We start from the raw sequence: 20,608 nt of genomic DNA on the forward strand, positions 1-20,608 counted from the left end.
CTGGCTCGTTTACCCCTTGCAGTAATGAACAAGGGGCGGGGCCAGTTCTCTAACTTTCACATCCTCAGGGGTGTTTCTCCCACACCTACACCTTCAGGGCCCACTCTACTGTGTTGCCCAGTCGAGGTGTAGGGGCCACTCTCTGGAGTATTGCATATGATGGACAAGGATAGCTCTCCTGCTCTTAGGACATCAGGACCAGCTCTCCCACCTGCCTCGCATTGATGGGTGGGGACATAGCCCCTCCCCTGCCCATTCTGCCACAAGACAGATGAGTAGTAAGGGACAGCTCTGCTGTGCTCACAACATCCAGGTTGGCTAACCCACACCTCTGCCAACAGGATCAACTCTACTACTGTCCAGGCAAGGTGCAGGGCCTCCTCTTCCGAGACAGCAGATGCTTTTAACTGCTGAGCCATCTTTCTAGCTGCAGCATAAATTTATAGGCTGCTTTTGTATTTTCCACATACAGAATTATGCAGGATATTCTTATTCACAATATTTCAAAGATTTATTCTCATTGTAGGTAGCTGTATATCCCATTGCTGTATAGTATTTTGTTATATAGTATACCATAATTTACTGACAGTGGTCATTTGGGAGGCTTTCTGTTTCAGCATTTTTATGAATGATGTTGTTTCTTATACTTGTCATTAGTGCATGTGTTTACATTTCTGTTGGAGAGATGTGTACATGTGCATACATGTGTTTTATTATATCCCTTCTCATAAGTTTAGTATGTTAATCATATTACATGTGATTATAATTTGCATTCCTTGATGATTAATGAAATTGGCTGCCTTTCCATATATCTCTTAGCCAGTTGTATACAATCTCTGGTGGAGCATCTGAACTGTTTTTTGTTTGTTTTGATTGATTTGTTGAAGTTATTTTTATATATCCTAAATACAAGTCTTATGCTAGATACATATACACACAGAGATATGGACCATATTCTCCTACTCTGTGCCTTCCTTTTCCATTCTCTAAATGGCAGTTTTTAAAGTTTTTTGGTTTTTTGTTTTGTTTTGTTTTTGCTTTTCAAGATTGGGTTTCTCTGTAGCTTTGGAGCCTGTCCTGGAACTAACTCTTGTAGACAAAGCTGGCCTTGAACTCACAGAAATCTGCCTGCCTCTGTGTCCCAAGTGCTGTGATTAAAGGTGTACACTGCCACCACCCTGTGCTACCCCGTGGCAGTTTTTTTTTTGGGGGGGGGGTGTTTCGAGACAGAGTTTCTCTGTGGCTTTGGAGCCTGTCCTGGAACTAGCTCTGTAGTCCAGGCTGGTCTCAAACTCACAGAGATCTGCCTGCCTCTGCTTCCCAAGTGCTGGGATTAAAGGCATGCGCCACCACCGCCCGGCCCCGTGGCAGTTTTTTAATGCGGTTTCAACTTGTCATTGTTTTCTGTTGTGACGTCTTACCCTGTTTAAGAGCTCTATGCCTTCCTCCAAGGTATCCTTGGCTTCTGTTTCCCTGGTTCTTCCCCCTTGGAGTTCTTCTTGCCCCCTACTTCCTGAAGACTCAGTCACCCCAGGAGCACTCTTATCATAGCTCTTACATTGTGCAGCATCTGCTCTTGCTTGTCTAAAGCCAGATGAGGAGCTCAAGGGCAGGAACCAGAGCATAGTATAGGACTTGAAGACACCTTCAGAGGGTTTGAGTAAAGGGGGGCAGTAGAAGCCTTCCATGCCCATTCCTATTTCTATTTCACTTACAGCATTTTCCAGACTTACTTCAATCTGTACTCCCTTTTGATAAGCATAAAGATTTTCCACACCTTCAGGGTCTTCTGCAGGTTGAGAGTTACAGTGCTGCACAGAGGATTAACCAGTAGTGTCCAAAACACTAGACATTAGGAAAGAAGCCCAGCCAGCAAAAAGTCCTGTGCACTGTATAGCTGGAAAGTCTTCTCAAAGAGTAAGTGTGGTTGAGTTTGCGGTTTTCAGAAAGTATGAGCACCCTTTGAGTGTTCTTAATGGGTCTGGCTGGTGCACATAACCAGCACTTCATTTGAAGGCTTGTATGGGTGTCCCACTCTAAGAGACGGATATGAGTAATGGAGTCCAAAGCTGCCCACTTTATCCAAGAATAGCCACACTGAGGTGACAGCAAATGTTTCTCAAGGCCCTGCTAGGTACTAAGAATTGTTCTAGGTGTGGAGGAAGGAGCAGTAAATAAAGACAAAACCAATGCCTAGGGTCATTGAATTTCATATACATAAAAGTAGAAATGAGTGTGTTGGATGATGACAGATGTTGCAGAGGAAAATAGAAATGACAAAGTAGAGTGCTGATGGGATAGTGGGAAACAGTTTTAATTTTATGTAGTATGCTCAGGGAAGCCTCATGGGGAAGATAGCTCTAACCAAAAAGACTTGAGGAATGGGAGAATAACAGCTTGTTGGATAATGTGCTATAGTTAGCAAAGATATGAAGGTCCCTACCATAGGAATATATGTGCTAGGCATGTTTAAGAACATTATAAGGAAACAGTCTGACTGGAAGGAGAACATAGGGAAGAGGGTAACCAAAATGAGGTCACGGACATAATAGGGATTCTGATAGAGAAGGGCCTTTTACTTTTTTTTAAATTTTATTTTATACACATTGGTGTTTTGTCTTCATATATGTCTGTATGAGGGTGTTGGATCCCATGGAACTGAAGTCACAGACAGTTGTGAGCTGCCATGTGGGTTCTGGGAATCGAACCCTGGTTCTCTGGAAGAGCAGTCAGTGCTCTTAACCGCTGAGCCATCTCTCCAGCCCCATGAAGGGCCTCTTAAATCACTCTGGCTTTGACTTTGAGAAGCTATGTTTTTGGAGCTATATATTTGGAGCTATATTTTTAGGGTCTTTTTTTTTTTTAACATCTACATCCATGTTGGTGGAGTAACTGTGGTGGAGGTAGCTTGTCAGGAGAAACAGTCATCTGAAGAAATGAGGACAAACACCAAGGTGTCAGAATGAGGAAAGCTCAACCTTTGCAGCATGTCTTTCCTCTGTTCTTCATAGATGGCAACTCACTAGTGTTCATCTTCTCACTGCAGAGGTTGGATCTTTGCATTGTGCTACAGATGAGTAAGTAGAGATACCCAGCCTTTTCCAGTCCCTTGAGCTGTTTCTGTTTCCTTGACCTCTCCTGAGATGGTGCAGCTTATGGGAAGTATGCTCTTCCAAGGCAGAGGAGGCCTCTTGCTGTCAGTCAGCTTAAGCTTAACTAGATGGGAGCGCTTGAGAAGGGTGAATATGAGGTTAAGACTTAGGGGGGCAGGAAAGGCTCCAGAAAAAAAAAGCTGACATCTGGCCTGGGTACTTAAGAAAGAAGGGGGGCAGAGGACATGCCAGAGAGATGAACTTGCTGAATAAACGCTTGGAGGCATCAGTATTCCTGGAATGGAATACAGGGAGTGACATTCTCTGTTGTCTGGTATGGCTGCCCTAGGAAAGACACTGACTAAGATTAGGACCGTGACCTCTGCATTGCTGTCTTTATTATGGACCTGCTCCATTCTTTCTGCTCAAGTGACAGAAGACAGGGGTTAGTCCCTCAGAGCAGTACAAGCCTCCATTGTTTTCTTTTCTGAAGTGGTAACAAGTCATTAGACAGTGTGGGCTCCCTTGTCTTGCCAGTGCAAGGCAGAGCTGCTGGCCGAGAGCTGAGTGTGCAGATTGGCAGCAGCAGTTGTATGGAAGGTCTCGAGACCGTCTTGGCACAGACAGATTTCCTTTGGCCCAGAATTGCCTCATGATCACTCACCCCAAATCAGGTCTTCGGGAAGTGTTTAACTTCAGCTTCAATCTACAGAGTCTGTGTTCCAGCGGAAAGGGCCATCTGGCAGGAAGAGGGATTGGAAATTGGTTGAGGTTGAGGAGGAGGCTGGGAAAGCAGTGTAGGGGTGATGAGTGGACTGTAAAGAGTTCTTTTTTTTTCTCATTCAACAACAAGAACAACAAAATTATTTTTTTCTTGTGGCTGGTTTTTCAGCCACTTTTGAGTCCTGTAAAAAAAAAAACCCTGATGATCCTTCAGCCCTCTAGCCAACAAACCCTGTGTCCTTTCTTCCTTGATAGGCTCTCTGCACTTGGGAAGAGTGTGGATAGCAAAGGAGAAAAGGGTTTTTTGGTTTGGAAGGGATTATTTAAGTTTTTAGAAGTCCTTTCTGGTGCCCTTTCTTAGACATCTTATTCCCTCCCAGTCATCCTGGTTCACCTACCTACTCTCCTTTCCCTTGCTCATTGCTAGGCATAGCACAGCCAGACACCCAGTCTAATGTTGACCTTCTCTGTGTGTAGCTGTGGCACATGGAGGCACGGCTGAAGATTCAGTCTCCAAGAAAAAGCCAGAGGGTTTTTTTCAAGTTTCAAGTCTATTTCTAGGATCCTTTTTATCTTTCTGAGAATCAGGAAGAGAGTTGACTGGGAAAGAACCCAGAGAGGGAAGGGTGTGCATAGCCTCTTCCTAGGAGCAGGAGAGCTTTTCCACAGTTAGAGGGATCTTCTTTGCTTCATGAATAGCTGATTATGTGGGGATCCAGAAGACACTGAAGTGCTGAGGATAAGGGTGAAGTCCCGTGGAGCAAAGGCTCATCCTAGTTCAGCTGTTGTTAAGCTTTTTCCAAAAGGAGTTCCAATGTTAATTGCTAAGACTCTTTGGAAAAATGTGGAAGACTTGTAGGCCCTCTTTGGGAAACTGCCGGACTATTCCTCCATCTCTTTGGACAGAGCCTGTGGATGAGGAAGTCGTTGGTAAGTGGGTACAGAGGGTCAGAGTAGGTGTTTTGTGGACATAATGAGCAGGTAAGTGGGCCCTGAGGTCAGACCATAGCTGTGTGTTGTCTGGTGACAGTCCTATAATTTTATTGGTTGCAGTGTCGTGGCTACAATTAAGTTCTTATACCACACGTGAAAGCTCAGGTTCCTTTGTCATCTTTTCTGTCCTTTTGTGCTACTTCGTAAGCTGTGACCTTCACACAAGTCAATTGTAGGAAATTAAAGAAATGGAGGTGTTAGTAGAACTTTTCCATTGTTTAGAGGCTTCCTTTGTTAGATGTCTTTTTAAATTTTTATTTGTGTCTCTATGCACATAAGTATATGTAAACATGGCCAGAAGTCAAAGTTGAGTGTTTTCCTCAATAGCTCTCCATCTTATTTTTCTAAGTCAGGGTCCTTCATTGAACCTGGAACTTGGTGATTGGTTAGACTGACTTGCCAGCAAACCCCAGGGATCCTCCTCTTTCTGCTTCCACAGTACTGGGGTACAGGTGTATGCCACTGTGCCCAGCTCTTAGATATGTGCTGGGGCTCCAAAATTGAGTCCTCATGCTTGTGGCAGCAAGCTTTTTACTCACTGAGCCACCTCCTAGCTTTTTGGGTGTCTTGACTACTCGCTAGTAAAAAGAAGAGTGATGGGCAGTCTCTGTTTCCTGACAGTGGCCATTGTAACACCAGCGTGGGGGAAGCTTTTCCTTACTTGCTCATCTCTTTTTTCCCCATTCTCAGGGTTCTGCAAAGTCATGTTGCATGCACAATTATGTCTGCAGGAAGTTACTGAAGGGACATTAACCTAGTGAGGGAACAGTTTTTTTTTTTTTTTGGTTTTGTTTTGTTTTGTCTGTTCTCAGAGGCTGGGCATCCCTGAGAAAGATCTCTCTTCAGAGATTAACGTTATTATCTTATGATTTCTATTATTTACTATCTATAATGATTAGTGTGCATGTGCAGGTTATTATGTGTATGAATGTGGTTGCTCCTGTATAATGGCTTATGTGTGGAAGTCATATGAGAACTTTCAGGAATTGGTTTTCTCCTTCCACCTTTTTGTGGGTTTTAGGTATTGAACTCAGGCCGTCAAGCTTGAATAGCAAGTATGGTTGCCTGCTGGGCCATCTCAATGACTCCCTCTTGAACTTTTGAGATCCCTCTTGAATTGTGGGTTAGATTGTATTACCTGTTGAAGGCTGAACTGGGCAAAAGCAAGAAACTTCCAGAAGGTCTGGGGATTCCAGACAGCCAAGAGGCTATACCATGCACTGGTACAAGCTTCTCTTCTCTGCACCGCTCCTGCGTACTATCTAAGAAGTTTTGTGTGCTTGTGCTATGGCCTAGCTTCCTAGTGCTCCCTGCTGAGATACAGGCCTAGAACTGTACTGGGGAAGCTAGCCAGGTACAGGTAGAAGGCTAGGGTTGTCAGTGCTGGCAGTTTAAATGGGCTCTGGCCAACTACTATTACACAAAAATGTCAATTGCTTTGGCAGATTTTCTAATTTTCAAAAGAAGTTAGAACCTCAATTTTTATTGACACTCAACTTTTTAAATGTTTGACCACTAATTTGGGTTATTTAAAAATAAAGGGAAGTCTTGATAAGACTTAGCTTTCCTCTTGTGGGCCACAGTTTATGTCCTCCAGTATAAGCTGCTCTTCCAAGGAGTTTGGAAGTGGGGACAAAGCAAGAAAAGAAATGTCTAGCTACTAGGATGAATGGCAGGAAACATTGTTTTGAAATACAAGGAATACAGTTAGTTGTTAGCTGAGAAAACTGTTAGATGGGGTATGGTTAGTGCTCGCATAAAACCTAGTTATGTTGAGGATCAAGGGTCGAAGAAACGATGGCTTCTGGAGGAGCGAACAAGTGTTCATCTTCTGTTTGTTCACAGTTGAGCAAATCTTGGGAAGAGTGAGTGGTGACGACAGACCTTTCTGAGAACTCACCTTGTTGTAGGATACAGATTTCCACATGTAAGGTATCTAAGACTAGCCTAAAATGCTTACTAGGAATGCAATTTTCTGGTCCCATCCCTACAGATTCCCATTGAAATGGTGGAGATAGATCCGAGGACTCTGCATTTTTTTGATAAGCCCCTCTGTAATCTTAAAGAAAGTGGACTGTAAAGCCAGAGAACTATAGTAATTTGGGAATCACTTAATTACCCTGGAGCTAAATTTCCTAATTGGAATTATAAGGCTGTATTAGTCCTACCTCATAGAATGGTAAGAATTGAATTAGAAGATTCCTGAAGGCAAAATGGAGCTGGGGCCTAAGATGGGCCACTTAGGCCCCAATTCCTGACTTCTGCTTTCTTGTTGTGTTACTTGGGTGGCTTGTTCCCTGTTCTGTATCTTGGCGTCCTCTATAAAGTGTAAATAATAATAATAATAATATTAGGGCTGGAGAGATGGCTCAGTGGTGAAGAGCACTGACTGCCCTTCCATTGGTCTGGAGTTCAATTCCCAGCAACCACATGGTGGCTCACAACCATCCATAATGAGATCTGGTGCCCTCTTCTAGCATGCAGGCATACATGAAGACAGAACACTGTATACATAATAAATAAATCTTTAAAAAATGATAATAATAGTAGTACCTACTTCACGAGGGTGTCCAAAGGATTCAATGTTTTACTATATGTGAAGTGCCTTTAGGTTTAGCTACTATAATTGCAGAAGGAATCTTGCAGTATATAAACACACCTTAATATTTTCTTTAGGTTAGTTTCCTGTGAGTAACAAACAAATTAAGGCTTATGGGGTTTATTTAGGGTTTTTATTGCTGTGATGAAACACAATGACCAAAAACAACTTGAGGAGGAAGGGGCTTATTTTGCTTATACTTGTATATCACAGTTTAATCAGACAGTCAGGGAAGGAACTCAAACAGAGCAAAAACCTGGAGGCAGAAGCTGATGCAGAGGCGATAGAGGAGTGCTGCTTACTGCCTTGTTCCTATTGCTTCCTCAGTCTACGTTCTTACAGTACCCATGACCACCAGCCTAGAAATGCATTGCCCATAGTGATCTGGGCCCTCCCACATCAACTACTGATCAACAAAATGCATCATGGGTTTGCCCACAGGCCTCTACCTGCTAAAATATTTTGTTTGGCCAAAATGTAAGTTTTAAATATGATTTTGGGGGCTGGCAAATGACTCATCAAGTAAGGTGCCTGTTACCAAGCCTGGCAAACTGAGTTGGATCCCTGGGACCCGCATAGTGGAAGAAAAGAACTCTCTGGAAGTTGCCCTCTGACCGCCACACAAACCATAGCACATACATACATGTGCCCACACATGCACACAAAATAATGTAATAAAATTTGGAAAGATTAAAATACTGATTTGTGTATCCTGCAAACCATTTTGAACTTACTATATGAAAAAAAAAACAAACCTTTGACAAAAACCTGAAACAACCCATTTATAAGGAAGAAGGTTTTATTTTGGCACATGGTTTCAGAAGTTGTAGTACATGGTCACTTTGGGCCTGTGGAGGTACAATATATTACAGTGGGACCATGTGGTACAGGACACCTATTCACTTCATGATTTCTGGGAAGTAAGCACAATGTCCTACTTCTAGGCTCCAGTTCCAAAAGTTTGACCACCTCCCAGTAGTACCACAGGCTGTAGACCCAGCATTCATCACATGTGCCTTTCAAAGAGACGTTCAAGATCAAAACTGTACCCTTTGTAATGGTTTAAGTAAAATGCTGTGGATCCCCGGTTAACAGCAGTGGGCAGCGGGCCATGAGACCACGCCACAGGTCCCCAAGTGGCTGCAATGGGCAGCGGGTTCCAAAACCTCGGCAGGCCACGAAGGCAGCTGGGTCCCAGGCAGGAAGCCACTTGGTGGGTGAGAGACCAAGACAGATAGGCATGCCATGCAGAGTGAGTTGGATATTTATTTAGTGGGTTATGGAAGGGAAGGGGAGAAGAAGGAAGAGCAGAGACAGAGAAGGGGAAGGGGAGAAGTGGAGACAAGGGACAAAAGCTGCATCTGAGAGAAGGAGAGAGAGAGAGAGAGAGAGAGAGAGAGAGAGAGAGAGAGAGAGAGAGAGAGAGAGAGACAGAGAGACAGAGAGAGAGAGAGAAATAAAGGAAGGGACTCAGGCTGAAAGCTGAAGATCATCTTGCCTCAGTGGATGGGGGGAGTCTCTTAAAGGGACAGGACAGACCTTTACACCCTTCACTTACTAGTTTAATGGGTTTTATGTGGAGTCTGTGAAATTTTTTTAAATATACTTTCAAAATTATTCCATCTGCAAAATAATTATATTTATACCTTTCCAATCTGGATATGTTCTTAAGTTTTAACTTTTTTTTCTCCCCATTTCATTATTTACCAAAAAATAATCCTTCGATGGTGGCTCTTTTTACTATTATACCTGTGCATGTTATACAGATGGGCATTTCTTTTCATGTGTTTGAATGTTTTACTTGCATACCACTTATGTACCTGGTGCCCATGGAGGCCAGTAGAGGGTATTGTACCCCCTGGATTGGAGTTACTGACAGTTGGGAGCCTCCATGTGGGTGCTGGAAATTGAACCTGGAAGTCCTCTGTAAGAACAACTGGGGCTCTTAGCTACCGAACCATCTCTCTAGTCCCAGGATAGGCTTTTGTTTTTGTTTTTACTTAATAAATATTTAAATACCTTACGCATATTTTATTTTAGTAGATATTAGGAAAACATGATTATTACTTCTAACCCCTAATTGTATGGTTTCTTTTAGATGCCACATTATCAGAATAGCCTTTCATGAACATGTCAGATACCACTTCCTCTTCATTCTCCTTTCTTCACCCAGGCTTCAAACTAATTATCACTGCCTAATATAATAATATGCACTTAGTAGTCAGCACAGGACATCTTGTGAGCTCATGAGGAGAGACCTTACTCTTCGCTGGATCACCATTTGGGCAGAGTTTCTCAGCAAATACTTTTTGAAGGAATGAATGGTTTATTGCTTAGGAAAAAAGGCTAACTTTTTTTTTTTAAAGAAAAGGAAATATTTCAGTTTTATCCATGAGTAATCAATAAATAATAGGTAAAGAGGTAGGAAAATACAGCAAAAATTATAAATGTGATGAATGATGGGAAACTTAAAATCAAGAAATAGAAATCATTTTCTCTGAGGCAACAAATTATCTGCTAGCTCACAGACTCTTCTCCACTAGAGGTGGGAAAGTGGTTTTTGCCACTTGCCACAGGAACCCTTGTGGCCTTGATGGACCTCTCCGGAAGATATTTGAAGTGCTTCTGGCTGTCTGAGGAAACTTGGTTTACAGAAGTGTCGTCTTTGCAGGGCTCTGGGTTTGCAGAGAGCCGACATGACCATGACTGCCAACAAGAACTCCAGCATCAATCATGGAGCCGGAGGCACTAAGGCCCCTCGGGAGACTCTGAGCAGGTAAGTACGGGCGGCGTACTTGTGGGACAAGGCATTGAGAATCTGTCAAATAGTGTGGGACCCAGGTAGGCTCTTTGCCAGAGTATAAACATCGGTCATGACTGCTGATCATACCGTTTACTTGTTTGGGCCCAGCTTTTGCTGACCATTAGGTAGAAGTCTTGTCTGACACACGCCATTTTCTAGTTCTAAAAATCTGTTTGGGATAGCAGCTAGGAACCTTAAAAGCAAGCTCTGCTTTGTACTGTGAGAGCCCTAGCATTCCAAGAACAGGACAGCAAGAAGCAGCTTAGAGAAGATGGGAACATTTTCTAGCCTGTGCTGGGGTGGTGGTGGGTAGGCAGTTACACATATTAGCGTAAGTTCCAAGCAGAAGTCTAATCTCTGTAATAACTTAGGCCTGGCCACAAAGAAAACAACTTGGGGAAGTTTAGTCAGTGTCTGCTATTATCTACTATCCTGTTGTTTTTAATCCTCTTTGCAAAGGTGAAAATATAAGACTATAGAGAACTATAGAGAACGATTTTGGAATCTTACAGAACTGGGTTCAAATTTAAGCTCAAATAGTTAACCAAATACTGAGATCTCGGAACTTTTTCTGGTGCTCTAAAGTCTTTGTTGACTCCTCTGTAAAATCACAGTAATAACAGTACCTGACTATCAGAGTTGCTGTGAGGATTCAGTGAGGGGACATGGCTGTGTTTAGCACAGGGGCTAGGAGTGCGAAGCTGCTGGAATAATGGCAGCTCCCACTATGATGTGCGATAAAGAGCTTCCAGAACTGGCATACCACCGTCTCTCTCTAATACTTCTCAAGACTTGGCCAAAACTGCATGCTGGTGTTCTGGGAGAACATTTAGGCTAAAAGCCACAGATGTTTTCACAGCCTCTTCTGTGTATCTCAGATGAACAGATTTGGCTGGTAGGCTCTTGGTCACGAGGAGAGACAGGTGTGAGAACACTAAGCTGTGCTTGGATAGCACTAGCTCTTTCCTAATGTCTGGGCTGAACCCAGTGAGGGATGGCACCTTACGTTGGACTGAGGTGGTGTTGGATGTTTCACTCAGAGCTGGTGTCCAGATATGGCTAGCTTGATAAGACCCAAGACGTAGCATGTAGGGAGTAACCGGTATGAATGAGGAAGGGATTCTTCCACACTGTACATGTAAGACTTGGTCTTTATTCAATCTTATGGACCATGCCAATCACACAGGGCTTGGTAGGCTGTATCTTCTTAAATATGTAGAGCTTTGGTTTTAGTCAAAAATATCTATAGCAAGACCAGTAAGAACTGGTCCCCAAACTAAACTCTTCCAAAGCATTAAGTGACTGAGACATTCTGCCTCTGGGGACCACTCTGTTGGGCTCAAACCACACTGATGACAAGTCTGTCTTGGTGTGTGTGAGCACAAGTTTGTACTCTTGGTCTATAACCCCTCATTCTTCCAAACGCAATACACACTTTTGCACTGAAGTTTGTGCTGAATGTATAGTCCTCCTTCCATTGTGTCCCAAGTGCTAGGATTACGAGCTTGCACCACTACACACTTTCTTTAAAAAAAAAAAAAAAAAAGCTGGGCAGTACTGGCGCACACCTTTAATCCCAGCACTCGGGAGGCAGAGGCAGGTGAATTTCTATGAGTTCAAGGCTGGCCTGGTCTACAAGAGCTAGTTCCAGGACAGGCTCCAAAGCTAAAGAGAAACTTGGTCTCAAAGAAAAAAAAAGTCACTGTTATGAGGAATGAAATAAACACCTGTGATTGTATAATGTTATTCTTATATGTATTTGTACCACGTGCACACCTGGTGCATACAAACATCAGAACATCAGATACTCTAGAACTAGAGTTATAGACAGTTGTGAACTGCCACATAGGTGTTGGAACTGAATTCCAGTCCTCTGCAAGAGCATCCAGTGCTCAGAACCACTGTGTCATATGTCTGGCCCTCTACTTTTATTTTATTTACATGAATGTATGTCTGTGTGTTAGATATGCACATGCATGTGGCTGCCCATGGAGGTCAGAAAAGAGCATAGGATCCCACAGACCTAGAGAGGTGTGTGTGGCCTTCCAGATGTGGGTGTTGGGAACTAAACTCTGGTTTTCTGGAGGAACAGCAACTCTTAACCACTGAGCCATCTCTCTGCCCCTAATTTTTCTTTTTTCCTTCTAATTTCCAACTTGTTGGGATTTCAGAGTTGCAGGATGTGCAGTGTTTACATTAAACTGCAAAGCAGAACCAGGACTGCTGACACATCCCCAGTTTCTATTTGGAATACACGCCTACATGCTTCCAAATGTTTTCAGGAACTGCTTTTCCTTTTAGTTTTCCAGCACAGTTGCCATCCAAACACGCTGCCCAGTGTTTGTAAATATCTGAGCTTCAGATGTACCTTTGAAAAAGCACCACTCCAGCCTCCTTCTGTGACTTCACTTCCTTCCTGCCACATTTCCACTCCTCTCCCTCCCTCCATTTCTGGGAACCTGGCTTTGTCTAGCTGTGTCCTTCACTCAAAGGTCACCCCTGAGCCGTAGGTGTTTCATGGATGGACACTGTGATCCTGTGGTTTCTATGGCCGGCTTCATCTTAGCCACTGTCTCTGTGTTGTTGTGCTGGATGGAACAGGAGGTCACTGGTTCAATTAGGAAATCACTGTCTATGAACTCTGAGGGCTCCTTTGAGTGCCAGGTTCTGTGCTGACTACTGGGGAACAAAGAAAGGATGATCTACTCTCTTTCCAAGGTATTTACAATTTGATGCTCTTGGCATTTGAATATTGTAGTTTGACTTTTCAGTAGATTTGTTGGCAGTGACCTGGGGCCCTTTTATCATTGCCAGCTCAAGAGTCGGGGGGGGGGGGCGGGGGAACAGACAACACAACATGTTGGTGTGGGCAGAAGTTTGATTGGAGAGGGCAGGGGTGTGGTGAGGGGTGGGGAGAACTCTTGGAATTGGAAACTAGTGGGTATGACCATCTGGGACCCCAGTGCTACTGTTCAGATCTTTATTTGCAAGGCTTTATCTTTAGCTTGCTCATGGCTGTGCCTGATGCTGCCCCCAGCCAGTCTGGTCAAAGATCCTGGGTTCTATTACTAAGATTTTTTTTTCAAAAGTATTTATTTATTTATTATGCATACAATATTCTGTCTGTGTATATGTCTGCAGGCCAGAAGAGGGCACCAGACCTCATTACAGATGGTTGTGAGCCACCATGTGGTTGCCGGGAATTGAACTCAGGACCTTTGGAAGAGCAGGCAATGCTCTTAACCACTGAGCCATCTCTCCAGCCCCTATTACTAAGATTTTAATTAGGTTTTCTGCACATTTATTCCCCCCCTTTTCCCTCTGATGCACAGGCGTGATTTAGTGGGAGCCTGTAGTAGGAAGAAAACGTAAGCTTTGTCATTTGCTGTCTCTTGGCCTCCTGGATCAGATTTCCTTTTCTCTTTGTGGGTGAGGCCAGTGAACACTTGCCTCTCCTCACCTGACAGACACAACCCTGCAGGCTGTTCCCACTCTTGCATCTACAGTTTGATGCCCAACTCAACAGGAGGAGGTAGGGTTCTCAAAGCTTCTCTAAATTGCAGAGGTCAGATTGTATTGGTGCTGATGACCTGGAGTGGAATCAGACTTGCCGATAAGGAAGTATTCTAGTTAGAGCTCCTTCACCAGCGCTGATGGGGGTCAGTTTGGCTACTTGCTGCTCTCAGATTTCACTTGTACTGTAGGGCCTGAACATTTCTACTAGAAACTCTAGTGCCTAGGTCATAGCCATTTAGAAGTTAACCTGCCAGTTTTGTGCTTGGTGGCCTTGATTCTGGTTGTAGATTATAGGAAACCTGGGTATCTGCGTTCCCAAAGCCTGGAGCATTAACTGTCTTGTGGAAGGCACTGCCCATTTGTTGGTCACTCCATTAGGGAGGGTAGCCTCCTTTATTGAGCATAATCTGCTGGTAATGTCTTGATCCTTCTCTACTTTGGTCATTCTTCCCATCCACACTCAGTGATCTTTTATTTTTAAATGAAAGTAGGAGGGTGGCTTGTAGGGAAGAAAGTATTCAGAGGATGTAGAGAGCGATAAGAGAGGGCAATGGGGGGTCTGAGCAAATACATACAATTTATATATGCATGAAAAAGGAGTTCATTCTGATAAGCACGGTGCCTCAGTGAGTAAAGAACCTTGCAACCAAGCTCAGTGACATGAATGACCTGAGTTTAGTCATCCCTGGGACCCATGTTGTGGAAGGAGAGAAACGACTCCCATAAATTGTGCTCTGGACTTCTACACACAAGCATACATGAAAATATACAAACACACACAAAAAAAATTAAAAAGCAAAATAAAAGTATCTCATTCTTATAAATGATTGATTTTTCTCAGCCTGCTTTATAATGTATTCCAGAGGTCCAAAGTCTTCCTTTCATTTTGTAGTGTCCTCTGCTCTTTTCATTCCAAACTGATGTACTTTCTTTAAAAAGTTCCTGCCTTTCTTCTAAGACACAGTCTCACTGCATAGCCCTGGGTGGCCCAGAACTTGCTATGAAGACTAGGCTAGCCTTGAACACTGCCTGTCTTTCCCTCCCAAGTGCTGGGATTAAAGGCGTGCACCACCATGCTGGCATGGTTTTCATATACTCTGTTGCCCTAGTTAGACAGCACGCATATTGTCACTTGAAGGTAGATTCCCTTTCTTTATTGGGTTTCCTGTGAAATTGCCCTGATGTAATAGGATGTCATAGGCTTCTTGGACACCATGGTTGTCTGCAGAACGAGCTTGTAAGGCCAGCCCTCAGGATACTCAGAAGGCTTTTCCCTGTAAGAGTCAAGGAGATCCTTACAGAATTAAAAAGTTTGGGGATTCTGTTGGGAAAGTGCTAGAGTCACCACCTGACTTCTGGTTGATAGTAGAAAAAGAGATGGGTGAGTTTAAAAGGGAACTATCTAGTTTTCACATGAAATTTAAAGGATAGCTAAATAAGAATTTATTGGGTCAGAAAATAAACGTGTTCTTCATCTCCAGCCTCTCTAGACAATAAAAGAGTTAGTTTTGTTTTTGGTTTTTCAAGACAGGGTTTCTCTGTGGTTTTGGAGCCTGTCCTGGAACTAGCTCTGTAGACCAGGCTGGTCTCGAACTCACAGAGATCCGCCTGCCTCTGCCTCTCAAGTGCTGGGATTAAAGGCGTGCGCCACCACCGCCTGGCAATAAAAGAGTTTTAAATGAAAAAAATGACTTCCATCATGATGATGGTTTAGTGAATATGTGTATACAGCACTAAGAATGTGACAGGAAAGTCATCCACCTGAGCACTTCTGTTGAGCAGCTGATTGTACCACAGTGAGTCTAAAAAGGGAAAACTTCTGATAGGTCTAAAAACCCCTAAGACCATAAATATGAATTAAATCCTTTTTATCTATCCTTTAAATTTGGCATAAAATGTTAGTTCTCTGTCAAACTGCCCTGCTGTCCTGCCCCTGCCTCCCGAGTGCTACCACCGCCACCACCACCACCACCCAGCCAAGAAAGTTGTGGTTAAATGCCTCTCATCTCTCTTACTGCTGTCAGCTAGAAGTTCTGTGGCAACTTCAGCACTTTGCCTGACACAGTCGCCAAAGTTTCAGTACAGTAACTTGCTCCCAGCTTTAAATAACATTTTCCTTACTTGCTTTTAAGTACCAATGGCAGTTCCTAAGTCACCAGTTTTAGAAATTTGCTTTAGTAGTATGCCATTTATAGGCTGGCCTTGTTAATCTACTGCCAAGTAGTCAACCTCTGATTTCATAGCATACAATACCATTTTGTCAGACTCTCATCTTCTGTGAATTAGGAATTCAGACTGAGCACTGCCTGAAAGGATGCAGTGGCAGACTATATTAGCTGGTAGTGTCTTGACACATGTCAGGAGGTTGATGCTGGAGGTTGCTGGGACCTCCCCCAAGGTCTTTGAGCCAGAATTCTTAGGCATGCCTCTCCAGTTGTCCTGGTTTTACACAGAACTTGAGAGACAGGAACTAGAAGCTCTGTCTCTCCAGGGTTTGGCACAGATTGATGTCAACTATATTCTGTTAGCCATGCAGTTGCAGAACTCAGGTACAAAAGAGGGATCACTTTGGCAGAGGGCATGATAGAGAATTTGGGGACCATGTTCTAAAACCATCACATGTGTTTTTGGCACGGTCTCCTGGTACTTAGTTTCTGTCCTCCTTGGCTTTTCATAAAACCAGCTTTAATTCACACAGCTGTGCAGGTTTGTACTAGGCCAGGGTATTAGCCTTTACCTGTCTGTCCTGTGTACTAAGAGACGGCTTCTTTGTTGTAAGAACTCTGTTCATTACTGCTACTTCTTAGGGGGCTGATTACCACTGGGAGGAAAACTCGCCCATCTTTTCTGTGCTGCCTTAGAAATAAGCTGGGGATGGGGCACAGATATGGCTTAGCTGTGTTTGTGGAAGTGAAAAGGCCTCTCAGTTTATTCATACACCCACAGCAATCTTTTGCTTAGCTTGACCCTGCAAGTCTTTGTAGATCATGGCCTGCTTGTAGTCTTACTTAGAGGCTGAGGCTTCTTGGACCCTGGAGAGTTTCTAGTCATTGAGATGGGATTAGCTGGGGAGCAGGAAGGCTGAGATGTTACCTCATCTTTTTTGGGGGTGGGGGGAGATGTGCAGTGAATATTCAATATTTACCTTTTTATTTTCCACATGTCTTTTTATACCCAACTCCAAAAGGGGAAGGGGCGAGGCAACAGACTCTCCCAAATACTTCCGACTTGGCCTCTTATTTAGTAACACCCCTGGCTATTCCCCTAACTTCTCCCCTTTCAACTTAAGCAAGCTTAGTTTAGAAGTGCACTGATAGCTTTCTCTCCAGAACAGTTCTGGGTGCACTTAGCAATGTGTGGCAGGGCATCCTTTGGTACAAATGCTTCCTGCCATATATAAGCAGTGTGTATACCTATAATTACAGCGCTTGGAAGATGGGGCAGAAGGATGAGGAACTAAAGGTCAGCCTCAACTACATAGAGTGTCCGAGGCCAGAGAGTTCAGAAAAGGGAGAAAGAAAAGAAGGCACAGGACCCACAGTGGGGTTGGGTTATATTTGTAGCAGAAGGAGTAGTTTGCATTTTAAGGCTCAACTTCCGCCTGCATGCATGTGTTGAAACATGCATACGCATTGCTTTCTCTTTAAATTTGTTCTATTTTCATACCTCAGTTCATACCCCACTTAAAAAAAAACAGTGCTTACTTTAAATATTTATCTCCATGCATGTGTGTTTATATTCTTACATTCTTTTAAGTTTCCTGTGTACATTCCCTCACCCCCTTTACTTTTATCTGTTTTTCTAACTCCCTGTCTCTTGAAAAATGTTTATTTTGGCAAATTGTATGCCATGGTGTTGGCATCTATGTCCGTGTCAAGCAATAGAACTGGCTGCTGCTGACAAGCTGTGGTACATCAGGTACCCAGTTCCACAGGGGCTGCCTCCCACAGGGTAGGCTCTGGAACTGAGAACAGAGTGAGCCATCAAGGAACATCTTGGGTGTGTGTTGGTTGTTTTGTATTTGCTTTTGTCTTATGTTTCTCTTGGTCTTTGGGAGTTTTTTTGTTGTTGTTGTTATTGTTTTTTTTTTGTTTTTGTTTTTGTTTTTTTGGTTTTTCGAGACAGGGTTTCTTTGTGGCTTTGGAGCCTGTCCTAGAACTAGCTGGTCTCGAACTCACAGAGATCCGCCTGTCTCTGCCTCCCAAGTACTGGGATTAAAGGCGTGTGCCACCACCACCCGGCTGGGAGTTTTTCATGTTAGGTTTCAAACCAGAAGAAATAGCTGAGGCGCCTACCTAATATATCAGAGCAGACACTGGCTACCATATTCTCCCTGCATCTCTCAGTCCCTACCTATCATGGGGACCCTAATGGCTGGCATAACCCATGACCTACCCTAAACTTCTCCAGCCTAGGAGCTGGGCTGCCCTTCCCTCAGCTGCTCTTCCTTATATAGTCCAACCATTTTGGTTACCTGTTTTTGGTTTTTTTGTTTGTTTGTTTGTTTTAATGTACTCTCTTTTGGACCTCCTGGCTGCTGCATCTGGTTCCCCCTCTCCCTTCTTCTTTCCCCTCCTCTTTCTCCTCACATGGCCTCACGTCCATTCTGGACTCTCCCAGATGTCCCTGCCTCTGGCCATGCTTTCCCACATATCTACAATAAACCTTCTTCTCCACCACACCTAGGAGAAATATGGCCTTCCTTTTTAGTTCTTCTTCTTCTTTTTAAAAATTCATCTGGTGCCAAAACCTGGGACCATTCATATTCCTTTCCTTTTTTAAATTTTTTTCCAATCAATTCATAGTGTTCACTTTTATAAATTGATATCATCTTAGTCACACAGCTAGTGCCTATGGGTAATCAGAGAAAGTTTTGGTTTTGTTTTGTTGTTGTTCTTGGGTTTTTGTTTGTTTGATTGGTTGGTTGGTTTTGCGGGTGTGTGTGTGTGTATGTGTGTGTGTGTGTGTGTGTTTGAGGCAGAGTTTCTCTTTAGCTTTGGAACCTGTCCTGGAACTCCCTCCGTAGACCAGGCTGGCCTTGACCTCACAGAGAGCATCCACCTGCCTGGGTTTAAAGGCGTGGGCCACCACTGCCTAGCAAAAGTATTTTATAAAGAATTTGAGATTTAGAGAATATAGATGACCTGCCCATGAGCATACAAAGGAAGTTGATAGAACTAGATTCAGATCTTTAGGCGGTTGGTCTGCTAAAGTTATTGTCATATGGGGGAAGGCTTTGGACTGACAGCCTTACTGGGTGGCACTGAGTGTTTTGTGTATTTTTCTGTGTTGGGCAGACTTAAAGGAAACTAGGGTTTTCACTGCTTATCTTTTCATTCATCCTTTATTCACTCACTCATTCATTCAATATAAAAATTACATTTAGGTTCAGGGGGGTATCAAAATTTAGCAGGATAGTGTCATAAGCTCTAAATAAGACCATTTGTAATCTGGTTAAGAAGATATGTTGGGAAACAGTCTGATGCAAGCCTGTAGTTTGTGATCCACACATATCTCAAGATACCTGTGAATGTGGTCAAGTGTATTTGTAAATGACAATGTCATGTTGCAGTGTCAAGGTTGGGACACCCTTTTAAGCATTATTACCACAATAAATACTTTTCCAGCCACTTTAGAGGAATTCAAAATTGGCCATTTCCACCTGGGGTGGGTGAAGGGGATCGGATGAAGAAAATCTAGGAGCTTGACATGCCTTTAGATGGGATGCAGGATTGGTACAGAGGGAGAGGCAGTATGAGATGATGAAGGGAAGCCTAAGCAGAAACCAAATTATGGGGGTCTTGTCAGCTTGCTTTTAGTCTGCAGGGGTTTCAGTGAGTTGCACGGTATAAAGATGTCAGAAATAAGAATATGGACCAGAACAGGTTGAGGCTGAAGCAAAGAGAAATCAGTCCCGATGCAAGAAGAGATCTGAACAAAGGAAGTAGTAGTAGCAGTGGGAATGGGGGTAGGAGCTGTTCAAGGTATTAGAGAGCAGAATTGATGAGATGAATTTGTGGAGTAGGTGGGTTTGTTGGGGAGCAATATGGAACCAGATGCATAGAGAAGGGGAAGAACACAGGCTTTTTGTCCTTTCTTTATCTATGGTGGTAAAACCAGAGGTAAAGAAGCACAAAACAGTGTATGGATGGCAAAGAAAAGCCAACTCTGTTAGGTGGTGCGCGCGCGCGCACACACACACACACACACACACACACACGAGGAGGAAGGTGGGCTTTGTCTTTCTGGTCTCTGCTGGTTCTTAATGGCAAGATCTAGTGTATCTGTCATACAATATACCAAGTAGGTGGAGAGCCAGGCTGTGTCATGGAGGTCACTCGGGAAGCTCTCCACTAACCTTTTCTGAATCTGAACCAAGGAAGCCACTGGGTACAATGTTCCTGAAGAATGACAGCACCAGGGTGGGAGATCAGACACCAAAAGAGGGTTTGCTCAGGGATTGGCACTGTCATTATCTTAGCCATCATTTTCTCTCACCTGACAGGTGAGGAATTGTCTTACTTTCTCTCTCAACCTGTTTAGGGATCAAAGACAACTAAATGAAACTGAAGACTAAGGCTGAGTATTATCTCTCATGTCAGCAGATGCTGTGCAAACTCCCTGTTACAAAATCCAGGCATCCTGCCATCTGCCCACAGCCCTGTTGTATCTTTCCTTAAGCCTTCTGTGAGAAGTAAGAAATTCTTCTGAGCCTTTTCCTAGCCTGGGAGCAGAGACCTGTGGAGGCACTCTTCCTATATGCAACTGAGAATCACCCAGAGTCCTCTGTGGAATCCCAGGACTTATCTTTGTAGGTGGCTTTTATATCTGGGTCTTTATAAAGCAAGAGAGAATGGGGGGGGGGCTGTCCATTATGTGTAG

At 43.6% G+C, this 20,608-nt stretch overlaps 1 protein-coding gene across 11 annotated transcripts in view; it reads left to right on the top strand.

The window, feature by feature from the left end:
• Positions 1-20,608, top strand: part of Dennd2b (DENN domain containing 2B) — a 187,101-nt gene that overhangs the window by 126,138 nt on the left and 40,355 nt on the right. For all 11 annotated transcript variants that reach the window (XR_007595578.1, XM_050163406.1, XM_050163409.1 and 8 more), the window contains one exon: positions 10,079-10,183. Coding sequence is in view for 10 of the 11 variants with exons in the window: in XM_050163402.1 (XP_050019359.1) it covers positions 10,079-10,183 (105 nt within the window). In the remaining variant the exon portion in view is untranslated. The remainder of the gene's footprint in view (positions 1-10,078; positions 10,184-20,608) is intronic.

The sequence above is a fragment of the Alexandromys fortis genome, unplaced genomic scaffold, assembly GCF_014885135.2.
Source record: "Alexandromys fortis isolate MF-2015 unplaced genomic scaffold, M_Fortis_MF-2015_v1.1 scaffold_129, whole genome shotgun sequence".
Lineage (NCBI taxonomy): Eukaryota > Metazoa > Chordata > Mammalia > Rodentia > Cricetidae > Alexandromys > Alexandromys fortis.